Here is a 14339-nt window from a genome sequence, read left to right on the forward strand (position 1 = left end):
GAACACATCACCCCCGTTCTCTACACTCTCAACTGGCTCCCCATCAAACAACGCATCAATTTCTAAATACTCCTCCTGACCTTCAAGGCTCTCCATCACCTGGCCTCACCCTACTTGTCTGACCTCATTATCCCCCATCGCCCCTCCTGAGCCCTCCGATTCTCCTCCACTCTCACTCTGACCGTACCACCATCCAGACTCAAAACCTTCGGAGACAGAGCTTTCTTTAGAACAGCACCCCGACTATGAAACTCTCTCCCCCAACTCTCTCTCACTTTCCACATTCATATCCCGTCTAAAAACCTACCTCTTTTCCCAAGCCTATGACCTCCCCTACCCATAACCACCTTCATCCCTGCCCTCTCCCCTTGACCTGCCCCTCTACACTCTCCTTCTACTCTCCTCACCCATCAGCCCCACACCACTCTTCAATCCATCCCTGCCACCTTTAGACTGCTGCTGTACCTGTTTTGTCTGTTTGTCTGTAACAGTGTCATCTATTCCACACTCCACCATTGCTTCTGTTCTCCGTTGTGCTGTCTCCCGCTTGTCCCCCCTGACTGTCTTTGCCCTTTTCGTGTTTTTTAAAATTTTTATTTTTTTTTAATTATCTTTTCGTGTCTTCATCTCTGTAACCGACTTTGGGTCATTGTAAAGCGCTATATAAATAAAATGAATTATTATTATTATTATTATTATTTATTAAAAATCGCAGGGGTTTGGAAGGTGTTTTTCCATTCATTCTTATGGGGACATTTTCATCTTTGGCTCTGCTACTGCTCCAGCATATGTGCAGCCATTTTAAGCTCTTTCAGCCCTCTTACTCTACAGCTTTTCAGCCTTTTTTCACCTTTTTAGGCTCTTTCAGCCCTCTTACTCTACAGCTTTTTAGCCTTTTCAGATATTCGTCTTTCTGCCTTTTTAACTCCTTCAAACATTCAGCTTTATGTTCAGCTATTAAAATGTTCACCCTTTTAAGCTCTTTTGGCTTATAGATTTGCAGCTTTCTATTCTTTTCATCTTTTTCAAACATTCAGCTTTATGTTCAGCGAGAGAAACTGTTCTGCTATCAAAATGTTCAGCTTTGTTAGCCCATTTAACCATTAATTTTAAGATTTTTCTGCCTCTTCAGCTTTTGAAAAATTCAGCTTTTTCTGCAATTCCTGACCATTCAACCTGATAGTTTTATGCATTTTCCAGTACATTCAGCAGATTTCCGAAATCACTTCAGGCTTTAGCATTCACACTGTATTTTCGCATGAAATTTTTCTAGTTATTATTGGGGTTTACATTTATAATAACTCAGGGTGACCAATAGTGACAGATCTGCCAACCAATCACGAGTGACTTTTCTTGTTTATGGTTTTGCTGCTATACATATGTGTGTGTGTATATATATATATATATATATATATATATATATATATATATATATGTGTGTGTGTATACACATATATACATATATATAAATGTATATATGTATATATAAATGTATATATTTATGTATGTATATATATATATATATATATATATATATATATATATACATATGTGTATGTATATTTATATATGTGTATATATATATATATATATATATATATATATATATATATATATATATATATATATATGTGTGTATATATTAGGGCCGGGACTCGATTAAAAAAATTAATCGAATTAATCAGAGGCTTTGTAATTAATTAATCGAAATTAATCGCATTTTAATCGCATATAAATATTTGACCTGAGAACAGTGAGAAGCAATTTTTTTCACATGGATTTTAGTAAACCCTTGAATAATGACTGAATACAGAAGCTTAAGCAACAAAACATTGTTTGGGTTTTTTTTTTTTAGACCAACAGACCAGTGCAATTTTTGCCATAAAGTGTAGCAATAGCTTATTTAGGAATACATTTCAGAGATTCAGGTAGCCTATAGGTAGGTAGACATATAACACTTTGTTTTTAAGTAAAACACAATACTTTCAAGTACATTCAGAACATTGAAAACCCTGACTATTAGAAAACATCTATCTTCAGAGGCCATAACAGACTTTACCAACAGCTGATCTAAACAAATCAATTTCAGTCCAACTCTCTGTAAATAACCTTGGCCAAAACAATAAACAGTTCAACATAAAGTGCCAGTTGCAACAACAACATAATAAATAGTTGCTTAGCATTTAGGTGATATCTGAGGCTTGATATGCTGCGGTGATACGCAAACTCCTTCTTGCATAATTTGCACACAACCGTGCTCTTATCTACGCTGCCATCCGTCCGCTTTAAAAACAAAATTTCCATCCACGGGGCCAACCAGAGCAGTCTCATCTGCTTCTTCGTTCATTGTTGTTGTCTGAAGTCATGAACGCAGTGTTGGGCAAGCTACTTGAAAAAAGTAGTGAGCTAAGCTACAAGTTACTCTACATTAAATTAAGCTTCACTACGCCAAAGCTACTCCCCAGAGAAATGTAGCAAGCTAAGCTACAGCAAAATGGCAAAAGTAGCTTAACTACATCAAAGCTATTTTTTTTTATATTGGAACAACTTCATTCCAAGTCAAAGCTATCTCAGTGATCAATAAAATTATCAATCAGACAGATAAGCAGGCAAAAATGTTACGTTCAATTGTTTATTAAACAATAATTTGTGCTATTACTATTTTGTATATTTTATTATTCAACTATCAATGCACACTTAATTCTAACATCCATGGACAGACATTCACCTTGCTACCACAGCAATATCCACCTGACTTACACTAATGGACAGTGTCCTACACTGTAGCATATTAACATAATTAAACAGCAAATAGTATATTATAGTTGTAGTTTTCGTTAAGGTTCTCTTGTCTTCTAGTTTCAGCTTTATAATTTATATTTGATATTTGAGTTAGTCTATTGAGTTATTGTATATAATTCAGCCTTTAATTGTATTTGTTTCTTTTACCTACCTCATTGTTTTTGGATTTTGATTTATGTCAAGTGGCTGTAACACTTTAATTTCCCTTTGACATTAATAAAGTACTGTATCCATCAACCAGTGTCTCATATAACTGGCAGTTTCAAAAGTGGTATTTTTATTAGGCCCACTCTGTAGTAGTAGCTATATCTACATACATTTTAAGCTAATCATTTTGACTAATCACCATACTTTGGTTTTGTAGAAATTGCATTTTTGCTGTATCCTGTGCTGGTTAAAAATGACAAAAGTAACAATTCAGAGTAATGTTTCTCTGTTACTGTATTTGTTTATTATTCAAGTTTGTCTTTTGCATCCCTCGGGATCAACTCGTCTCCGTCTTCCTCACCCTCTGCCATCTTTCCATCAAGTAACGTAACTGACTCATGCTAACCTGTCTGTATTCCCGAGCAGCAGAGACGTTGTATGCTAGGATTAGTCCGTGGTGTCACCGTCATACGGAAGTGCTTCTGTCGGCTCCACATACACGGCCATGTGTGGCGGTGGCATCACCGACTTATCCTTTCATTTCAGACCGCAACAGAAAGCTCCGCTGCGCTGAACTTCAGAGGTGTTCATAAAAATGTAGCTTGTGTGGACGCTACCGCGCTACTTGGTCAATAAAAGAGCTAAGCTACTGAAAAGCTATTTCATTCAGAAAGTAGCGACGCTACCACCACGCTACTGAGAAATGTAGTTAAACTAGTAACGCGCTACTTGTAGCAACGTTACTGCCCAACGATGAACGCTATGCATGAACGTTTGTTGGTGCTCCAGTATAATCGGTACCCCTGAAACTCATCCAGTGAGAAACGTTCCGCGGTGCAAAAATTAGTGCGATTAAAATGCGTTAATTTTTTTAACGCGTTATTTTTTGTGTAATTAATTAATCGTAATTAACGCGTTAAAGTCCCGGCCCTAGTATATATATATATATATATATATATATATATATATATATATATATATATATATATATATATATACACATACATACATATACACACATATATATATATATATATATATATATATATATATATATATATACACACACACACACACACATAACAGATGAATACATCCTCTGCAAGAGACAGGCTTGAGACGGGTCTTGATCCCCGGTCGTCTGCATGCAACACGGCAGCAGTTCACTGCTCTATTCCCTCATCCTACATGTTTCGGTTGACTACTATTTTAAACATCTCAGACTGAATAATTTCCGAAGGAGATTAATATGAGAAAAAGGCCAGCAAAGTTCCCATAGCATCAGGTAGGAAAACTGATCGCAATCGTTGTTGATTTTTCCTCAAACATTAATGGAATTTCAATTTCCTCCACTTTTTCCCAGACAAAGAAGGCAAACACCGCAAGCTCAGCCAAGTCACGTCACGTCTACGGGAAGAGAGAGTAGGCGAGTTCAAGATCAAGCAGCGCTGCATAAATCGTGATGCATGCTGGTTAAAATGTGTCCACGATGACCTGGATGGGAGTGGTTTCTGCTCCGCATCTGATGTCACATGACCGTAAGTTATCGCGGGAGCGAGGCTGCTGCAGAGCATTCACGCAGTTGCTCTCCAGGTGCTGCGCGACCCCAGACCCACCTTCATGACGTCAGGACTTTGCCCTAATTGGCTCTCATCTACGCTGACGTATATGACGTGTGTTTCGATGAATTTACATATCCATAAGGTCTATGCCTTAACTCAAATATCAAATACTTTCAGATAAGTCGCAGTCGTGTGGCTGCACCTATGGATAGTCAACATGAATAAACCTATAAAATCCTTCATGTAACGCAACAGATGATGACGCGAAAGATGTCGTCAATAAACTGCTCAGTTCTGTCATCTTAGGGTGATGATGGAGAAGTGGTTAACTGCTGTGTTCAGTGTTATCTGTACTATCCACTCTTATTAATTAACCCTTTCTGTTCCCGTCACATTAACAATACAAAGAATTATCCTGAGCTATTCTGCGTGTGATGAGATGGTGCAGCGGGACAAGGCATCTGATTCAGTCATTTGTTCTGATTATTGTATTTCATTCATTCAGTGAAATGTATTTCATTCATTGTGAAAAATGTTGCTATGAGAAAATACATCATCTTATGTGTCTACAGTTATGCTTATTTGTTAAATGTAGTCAGCAAATTCCCCTCAGCTGTGATTTAATCATGATGCACCTAAGCACAGTTGTCATCATAATAATGAATAACTGTTGTAATTGTATTGTTATTGTGCAAGACTTACTATAATGTACCAGATAGACAAAGTTCAAATGTATTTAATGGTGACATTACAAGGAAAACAGAACATGATCATTTACAGTAAGACAACATTTAGGCTCTTCATCTACTCTTGATGAGCCACTGTGTGACCGTTTGAAGTGAAGCAATTACAAAGTATCCAAATTTGAAGTTGTTATTGTGACAAAGCTGTCACATTCTGTTGTCTCTAAATATGAACTGTCCGTACATATATATATATTTATATATATATATATATATATATATATATATATATGTGTATATATATATATGTGTATATATATATATATATATATATATATATATATATATATATATATATATATATATATATATATACATATATATATATACATATATATATATATATATATATATATATATACATACATACATAAAAAGTAATCAGATGAACACATCCTCTGCAAAAATACAGGCTTGACACGGGTCTTGATCCCCGGTTGTCTGCATGCAACACAGCAGCAGTTCTACTGCTCTATTCCCTCAGCCCAAATGTTTTGGTTGACTAATATTTTGAACATCTCAGATTGAATAATTTCTGAAGGAGATTAATATGAGAAAAAGGCCAGAAAAGTTCCCATAGCATCACTTAAGAAAACTGATCGCAGTCGTTGTTGATTGTAATCAAACATTAATGGAATTTCAATTTCCTCCACTTCTTCGCCGACGAAGAAGGCAAACACCGCAAGCTCGGCCAAGTCACGTCACGTCTACGGGAAGAGAGAGTGTCCGACTTCATAGCAGCGTTTGTAGCCCCGCCCCTGCTGTCACCAGCAGATCTCGCTGATGTGATCAGGCAGCAGGAGGTCAACTTGAACGCGCCCAGTGTCCGACTTCATAGCAGCGTTTGTAGCCCCGCCCCTGCAGTCGCCAGCAGATTTCGCTGCAGCAGTCAGTCAGCAGGAGTTCAACTTGAACGCGCCTATTAGCACCCCCGCGATCTCCACATATGTCATGGTTCGTTTCCGTCAATATGTGGGACAGACGAACGCGACGTTCACAGGCTGTAAATTGTCGTTTAAACCTAAATATTTTATGTTTAATGCACACAATGACAGAAATTTTTTCAAAAGAAAATTAATAGGTTTAAACAACAGAATATATAGTTCAAATGTACAATTACAAATGTGTCACCGTATTTTATAAAGATTTTCGTTAATTGCACTAAAAAAAGACTGGTTAGAAAATGAATAACTTTATGTTGAGTTGACTATAAGACTTTAATATGTATTAGTTGCTGTACAAAAACAAATTTAGTTAAGTCACATCATTGTGTTTGTGTTGAAAAACCATTGATATATACATTTAACAACTCATTAATTTTGTGTTATGTATGCTAGGTATTGCCACTTAATATGACATACACTTCTATGTTACCAAGACACAAATTATTTTATCAGTTGATTGAAAATATTATGTTAAACTGACAGAAATCTCAGGTCAGACAAGGGTCATGTGACACATTTATTTTGAGTTAGGTGTACTCATAACTTTCATGTTACTGTTCTGAAAAGTTTAGTGTGCAAGCTGTTTCCACTAAATCTTTGAGTAGAGTGAGCTAATTTGGATTTAGCTGAATAATGAAAAATGTTGTTAATTTGACTTTAAAATTACAATATATAACTGTTGTTTATACATAAAATGACTAAATTATGACACACTATTTTGTTTACGCTTAATAAACCTAAAAAAATGAATGAATGTCATGTAACATATATTTCCTGTAAATATGACATAGAATTAAATGCTCACAAAACATAAATTATTTTGTTGTGTGATTAAAAAAGTTCTGTTGAACTGACATAAATGTCCAGTCAGACAAGGGTCATGTGACACAGTTATTTTGTGTCTGTGTACTCAAAACTTTCATGTTACTGCACTGTACTAAACTAACAGTTTTGAGTGCAAGCTGTTTACACAACATTTTTGAGTTGAGTGAGCGAATTGGGGTTGGACAGTCATCACTTCCTTTCAAATCAAATGTGATTAAAGAGGGACACAAGACAAAGTTTGTCACTGTCCTATAACATCCTGTTTGTCATTCCATGTTGTATTTCCTCTTTAATCCGTTTAAGACTTGCGTGTATTGTTGTTTCAGTTCCTGTCCCTGCATGTCTCCTGCCGTCTCGATCATCAACAACTTCTTCCCATTACTCACTTGGTCTTGGAACATGCCAACCCCTGGATGTTTCATTTGTCTCAGACTGAGCTTTGATGTATTACTACCTGGTTTTCAACTTCACCTCATGTCTTGTTTTTTCTCTGAGACTCTGTGCTTCTGACTGCATTACACACCATTCAGTTCATTAACAATCATTCAACAACAGCCAGTTGCATCACATTTAAAACAAACACAATAATGCCTAAATATGATGTATTACTTATTGGCTCTCTCTTTTTGAAAATATGTGATCTTTTAGACTAGAGTGAAGTACAGGTCATATCTTAATCCAGTTATACTTAGGATGGCTTACAATATCGATAAAATAAGCTGTACTGAACTGAGGTTTCTTTACGTCAGTAAATTATGTCACAGTAATGTTTGAACAGCACACATATTTCTAGCATCCTCTGTAAGCGTTCTTCATTAAAATGAGTGTCTGATTGAGGCTTTCTTCCCCTTGTAAGAAATTAGTTTGTCCCTCAAAAAGTTGTTTTCAGGCAGGAGTGTGAAAAAGAAAGTCCTGAACCAAAAAAAAGGCTTCCAATCTGACTAGCCTGTCATTTGGCCAATACAGCTCAGCGTACAGTGTCTAGATCAGCTAGTAATAGATTATTTTGTTATCCTTTGTCATATACACTCAACTGTCAGACAAGGCTTCTGTGTGTATTCACGCGTTTTCTATACGGTTACCGTGTAAACAATGACTCATCCCTCCTTCACACCTCAAGGCTGTTAGTCCAGTCTAATCCAGTTCAACACAATAAGTTAGAGGACCGTACAAGGTTTAAAGAATGTTTTTTACAGTAATTCTTTTGAAAACTGATAAAGGACAGATCTCTAATTATACTGTGTGTGTGTGTGTGTGGGTGTGTGGGTGTGTGTGTGTATACCTACCAACAGAAAGACTTTGCTGTCAGGTTTCACTTTATGCTTCTCCATGTATTTGATTAAACTGCTGTTTGCATACCTGTTAGACAAAAAAAACACAAAAATAGAAAAGTGACTGACAGGTCTGAACAAGTCAAATTTAAGACTTTTTAAGACCATTTTGAACTAAATTAAAGACCTAAACAAAGTACGAAAAAGTAAGGAAAAATGCAGTCGCAGAATTACTTTCAAAAATAACCAAATTATAAATGTATTGCCATTCACAGAGCAACTCAAACAATGAAGAAGAGAGTGAGTGTGTGTCAGGTTTATTATAGTTTTTAAATTTTCATTAGTTTTTATTTTAGTTTTTCAGTTTGCTTTTTATTTCAGTTTAGTTTTAGATAGTTTGACAACTGATTAAGCAGTTTTAGTTTAGTTTTTATCTAGGAAATTAATTTAGTTAACTATAATAACCCTGGTGTGTGTGTGTGAGAGAAATTGAGACGAAGATGGTTTCAATGTCGCTTGACTGTGAGACGGCAGAGGTAGTGCAGAGTTCAGGTCGAGCAGAACTGGATGAACTTGGACTGTGAACTGGTGATGAAGGCGTACGGAAGTGTGTGATAGCGTGACTTTGCTGGAGACTTTTAGAAGCTAACTGGTGTTTTTCTGATTTTGTGTGTGACACCAGAGCTTGTGCCCAAGTTGAGGGTTCTCTTGCACAATGTACACTGCGCTTCAGATTCATTATGACTCACCGCTTTTAACCAACTGAATTCTGGTAGTTCAAGCCAATACTTGTTAAATTTACACTTTCCCATAGTTGGTGCTGTAGTATAAAATAACCATAGTAAGTAGATAGTGACTAATGATAACTGTTATAATGATACAAGTAAGAAATGAAGGGTAATCAAGTGATTAAAACACTTTTATTGTTCTTAAAAATGCAGTACCAAGAGTGCTCAGATATAATGGGATATATCAAGAAGAGGACTGAGTTATCAAAAAGCCTTCTGGCCAGAGCTTCTAGGAGCCGATGATATAGATAGAGGAAAAGCACCTGTTTATAAAACCCGAAGCGAGGCGAAGAGCTACAGGCGTGCGTGCAGTTCTGCACGGCTCAGCGGGTAGAGCAGGTCGACTGGTGATCGGAAGGTCGCTGATTCAAATCCTGGCTCAGGCTGTGCTGAGCTGCATGTCGAAGTATCCTTGAGCAAGATACTGAACCCCAAATTGCTCCTGATGTGCAGTTGGCACCTAGCATGGCGGCGTTTGCCATCAGTAAGGGCCCTGCGATGAGCTGGCGACTTGTCCAGGGAGTACCCTGTCCTTGCCCGGAGACAGCTGGGATTGGCTCCAGCAACAAACCCCGCAACCCCATAAAAGGGATGAAGCGGTTATGGGTAATGACATGACAAAAATAGCAGTGTAAGCAGAAATAAAGAAGAAAAGGGATTGGTTGAGGCCATGGAGCCTGAGAAGACACTCCCAGTTCTACTTTAAACCTCGGGTCAGTTCGTTTTTTTTACAGATTTTGTCTGTGTCTGATCTTGTGCTTTGTTTGCCGGCAAATAAAGTTCTACTGGACTCAGCCTTAAATACTCCTGGTGACGTTTTTGATCTTTGAAATCTTTTGTACCAACCAAGAAAAGTGAAGTCAATTTACGGATTTACGACGGTCAGGATCTGGTAGGATCATAGACACAGATTCAATATTTAACTGTCATTTATCATCACAGTAACAGTGTTACATACATTGGTGGCTGTAAACACATAAAAACATTATAAAAATACATATGTGTGTTTGGTGCCGTCCTGTACACTGAACATATAAGGAGTAGTTAACGTTTATAATCATCAGAGGACATTAGAGATGTTTTTTTTGGTTCCTCTCTGTTCCCTGAATATATCCGTATGTGTGTGAATGTGTAAATGAGGGGCATTAACTTATAGCGCTTTGTAAAGGGTGCTTTATAAAGTTCACTCTATTGACTTGAATTAGTTCACGGGGCAGAGCAGCCACATTCAATATGGCAGCGACGTCGACGTACGGCCCAAAACAAAAACAAAACACATTACAACAAGCTTGGTAAATGAACGTACATTTAAGACCGAACTAAAATGAATTTGAGACCTATATGCAATATATGGCTGTATTTAGGACTTTTTAAGGCTAAAATTGAGATTGTCAAATTCTATACTTTTTAAGACCCTACGGAAACCCTGTATGTAGTGTGTTGGTCTGTGAGTGTGTGATCAGGGTCAGACCATCACAGCATCTACTCACGTTGTCCTCCTGAAGTCTTTCTGCAGTGTTGGGTACTCTGGCATCTTCCTGATGTCTTCCCAGTCCTTATCTGTGGGGAAAGCACACACGCAAACAAATTGTTTCATAAACATACAACAACTTTATAAAGTACGTGTGACATATTGTTTTCTTTTTTTTTTTTTATAAAGATTTTACAGTAAGTCAGTTTTACAACCACAATTCTTTAATATATTTGGTGTGCTACCTCATCACCTCCATAGATTTTTGTGAATATATTTTTATTCTGAATTTGATGGAAGTTTAAAAAAGTTATTGCTATTGTTAAGAGAATCACTTTTTGACAAAGAATTTACAAAAAAAAGGTCACTTTGACATAAAAGATTTTTATTTTTTAATTGTTTCTTTCCAAAAAAGCTGAATTATACTAACCATGATTCCATTTTGTAAAGCTATAAAAGGGGAAAACATCAAAGGGTGTGATTACCTTTTATAGGCACTGTAATGTATTATATGTAGGATATTAGACTAAGTGGGCTCATGAATACTTCTGAAAACTGTTGCCATTAAACACAGTTTCTTTGTTTGCATTCTAGTTTTATCAAAGTTTTACACACGATCTCAATTTTTTAAGGAATCTGAGTCTTAAAGAGAGACATTTTAAATCCATTTTGTCTAATAGACTCACAGAGGAGAGTGACTGTTGTGATTAGTGGATGTCAACCAAAACCACATGTCCACCAAAAGCTGAGCTAATTCAGAGGGCTATTGCAGGCTGTGTTGTCTGTGTGTAGTTGTAGTGGTGTGTAGTGTGTGCAGACCTGCAGGGAATCCCATGACACTGAATATCCTGTCCAGCTGGTCATGATGGAAGGGGTTACTGGTCTTGATGTCTTCCTGGCGACAGTGAAAGATGGGCTCGGACGTTAACAGCTCTGCAAAGATGCAGCCAATCGCCCAAATATCTGGTGCATGTACACACACACACGCACGCGCGCGCACACACACGCACACACACACACACACACACACACACCAGTTAGTTTAAGTGTTCTTGAAGTCCTGGGTTTCTTTCTTGTGACAAATGTATTTATTGCGCGTCGCTTTGGACAGAAGTGTCTGATAAATGCTCTAAACGTAAATGTAAGTACATTAGTGCATTGTCTAAAATCCTGGAATAACTAAAGGACAGCCTGCTCACACAAGATTTAGGACCAGTTTTCACCCTTCGCTATTCCCCCCCAGTATTTTGAAAAACAGGTAGGTTGAGATTATTTGAAATAAAATGATTCATTGGAATTGGATTAGACGTCAACGGACATGACAATTTGGGAAATATTTGGTGGAGAGTTAGATAAAAAGATTAGTAATATGGGTCCTTTTTATATGGATAAAACAAACATTTCAATTCAATGTGATAATTGGTCCCCTTCAGGGATGCTGGAAGCCACATTTTGTTTTCAAGTTAGTTGTTCCCCCCTGTTACCAAGATAAAGGACTATGGCTGTAGCCTCATTTTTACCATGACATGAATTTGGTTAGATCTTCTCATTTAACGCTAGAAAAGAAATAGAAAAGTGTATTTCTCAAGATATCAAACAATTCCTTTAAACACAAGGGGAGTTTTTATATCTGACTGTCTGTCTCTTTCACACCTCAAACATATTTAGATATAATAGAAAACAGGGTGGAGACCTGAGTCACTGACGCTGATGTTCCAGGAATGAAAATGATAAGACAGACTAATTGTGTTGAGTGTGTTGTTAAAAAGTACTCATCTGAACAAACCTGTTTTGAGTCGAGCAGCAACCAGGGATCAAAGTCATGAGTTAGCGCAGACACACACACACATGCGCACACACACATGCACACACACACACACACACACACACACATTCACTCACTCACCGATAGCTTTGGTGTAGTGCCGGGCCCCCAGCAGGAGCTCAGGGGCCCTGTACCAGAATGTCACCACCACGGGGTCAAGGTCCGCCAGTGGCTTCAGTGGAGAGTTAAAGAGTCGGGCGAAACCCATGTCAGCTACAGGAAGTGTGGGGAGAAGACAGAGGTAAAACAAAGACATTATCAAAGAGAGGAGTACAGGATGACCTTAAGCCCAAAGCTGCTGTCATGGCCACACATGGCTGCTCAACAAAGTTTCTTCTGTTGTCAGTCAGGCTTCAGGGCTGAATAATTTGACCTGATCTGCCCAAGGTTATATTTAATGTAAAAACACATCTGTCCTAGCTTAACTCAACAGAACTGAGAAACGGAGAAACATATTTATTGAACTAATAATCACACATTCTCTGATGACCCAAGTCAAAAACACTAGTTCTTTAAAAAATAGTAAAGAATAAGGCACATTTATACAACAGTATATTCACTCCTATTTACAATAGTAGTAGTGAACTGCACTGCAGTTGTGCCGCGACAGGTTACAAAAATAAAAAAGATAAAGATTTACATTGTAAAAAAGTAATATGAGTAAATGAGAGTTAAATTGCATGTCAAACAGTCTGTTTCCTGTTAATATGTGTGCCATCTGCCAACCTTAACCTGCACAGCTTGGCATAAGAACACAGGCTTAACAGGAGTCCAGCAGTATTTGACTGTGGATCAGACTCTGACAAAACACTGGAAAGTATCTTATATTGTGTCACTGACAAACTGTTACATGTATGGATTATTAATTTAGGCTGCATTGACGGAAATACTTATCTAAATAAATCTCTTACAAACTAAAATATAATACACATCTTAGCATATCAAATAGTTCTTGTTGAAACTCCGAAGCCTCTGGCCAACACGTCTTCCTGTTGCTCAGTAAATAGAAGCTGTCAATCTGGAGGTCTGTATGGGTGTGACTGTGTTAAAAGTTATCAATCATCAGAAGGCTAGTGCCTCGCTTGGTATCCACCCCCAAATTGTGAAAAGTCAGGTTGATTCACTGAGCAGTATGCGTGTATGCCCCGCAGCGCTCACACGGCAGAACCTCTCTCACACGTGACAGCTGCTTTGTGGTCTTACTGCTCAGTTCTGTACTCGGGCACCCTCCTCAGACTCTCCCTATGTTTAATTTCCTGCTGCCTGTACGACTCTTGGTTGCTGAATTTGTTCATGAGGACTTATATTGTGTACAGTGGCAGTTAATATCTTTACATTTGTGTTCGTGTGTGTGTCTGTGACCTGTCACCCTGATGTTTACAATTTGAGGCAAAGATCTCTCTTCACAGCATCCTCTGTCCGTCCAGCTGCCAAAATCAAGATGAGCAAAGAGAGGAGATGATAAAAATGTTGATTCAATTGTCTGAGTGGGTTTACGTTCACCTCTGACTCAAGCAATCAGATGCATTGAGTGAGGCACTTGTGTTGCCTTAGGTTTCGCCTCTCAAGTTATGTACAGGTTGTCTCATCTTGTTTGTTGCTCAGCTTGTTAGGGTTGTCAGGGCTGTATGCAGCCTGAAGGAAATACCTTCAGACACTATTTAAAGCTGAAAAGTGCTTCCACCTCATCCATGTCTTTGTCTACAACAAAAGTTCATGCAACCTGTGTTTTTATCTTTAGTTCATAAATATATGTAAATATAACATTATCAATCAATCAATCAATCAATCAATCAATCAATCGATTGATAAATCGATTGATAAATCAATCAATCAAACCTTATTTGTATACTGCAAATTCACAACAATTATCTCATGACACTTTCCAATTGCAACAGGTCTGGACCACATTATTTAATTAATTTCAAGGAAGCTTAACATAATTCTAAAGAAAAATCACC

The 14339-nt window shown here is 37.5% G+C and overlaps 1 protein-coding gene across 2 annotated transcripts in view; it reads right to left on the bottom strand.

Moving 5' to 3' along the window:
• cdk19 (cyclin dependent kinase 19) overlaps positions 1 to 14339 on the bottom strand; it is a 114536-nt gene that overhangs the window by 35520 nt on the left and 64677 nt on the right. The window contains exons 6-9 of one of the 2 annotated variants that reach the window (XM_030405038.1): positions 12460 to 12591; positions 11373 to 11486; positions 10573 to 10642; positions 8310 to 8382 (exon numbers count right to left, since the gene is read on the bottom strand). In XM_030405038.1, coding sequence (XP_030260898.1) covers positions 8310 to 8382; positions 10573 to 10642; positions 11373 to 11486; positions 12460 to 12591 — 389 coding nt within the window. Of the gene's footprint in view, positions 1 to 8309; positions 8383 to 10572; positions 10643 to 11372; positions 11517 to 12459; positions 12592 to 14339 lie in introns of both variants that reach the window. The other variant, XM_030405037.1, reaches the window with a different exon arrangement.

This window comes from Sparus aurata, chromosome 22 (genome assembly GCF_900880675.1).
Source record: "Sparus aurata chromosome 22, fSpaAur1.1, whole genome shotgun sequence".
Lineage (NCBI taxonomy): Eukaryota > Metazoa > Chordata > Actinopteri > Spariformes > Sparidae > Sparus > Sparus aurata.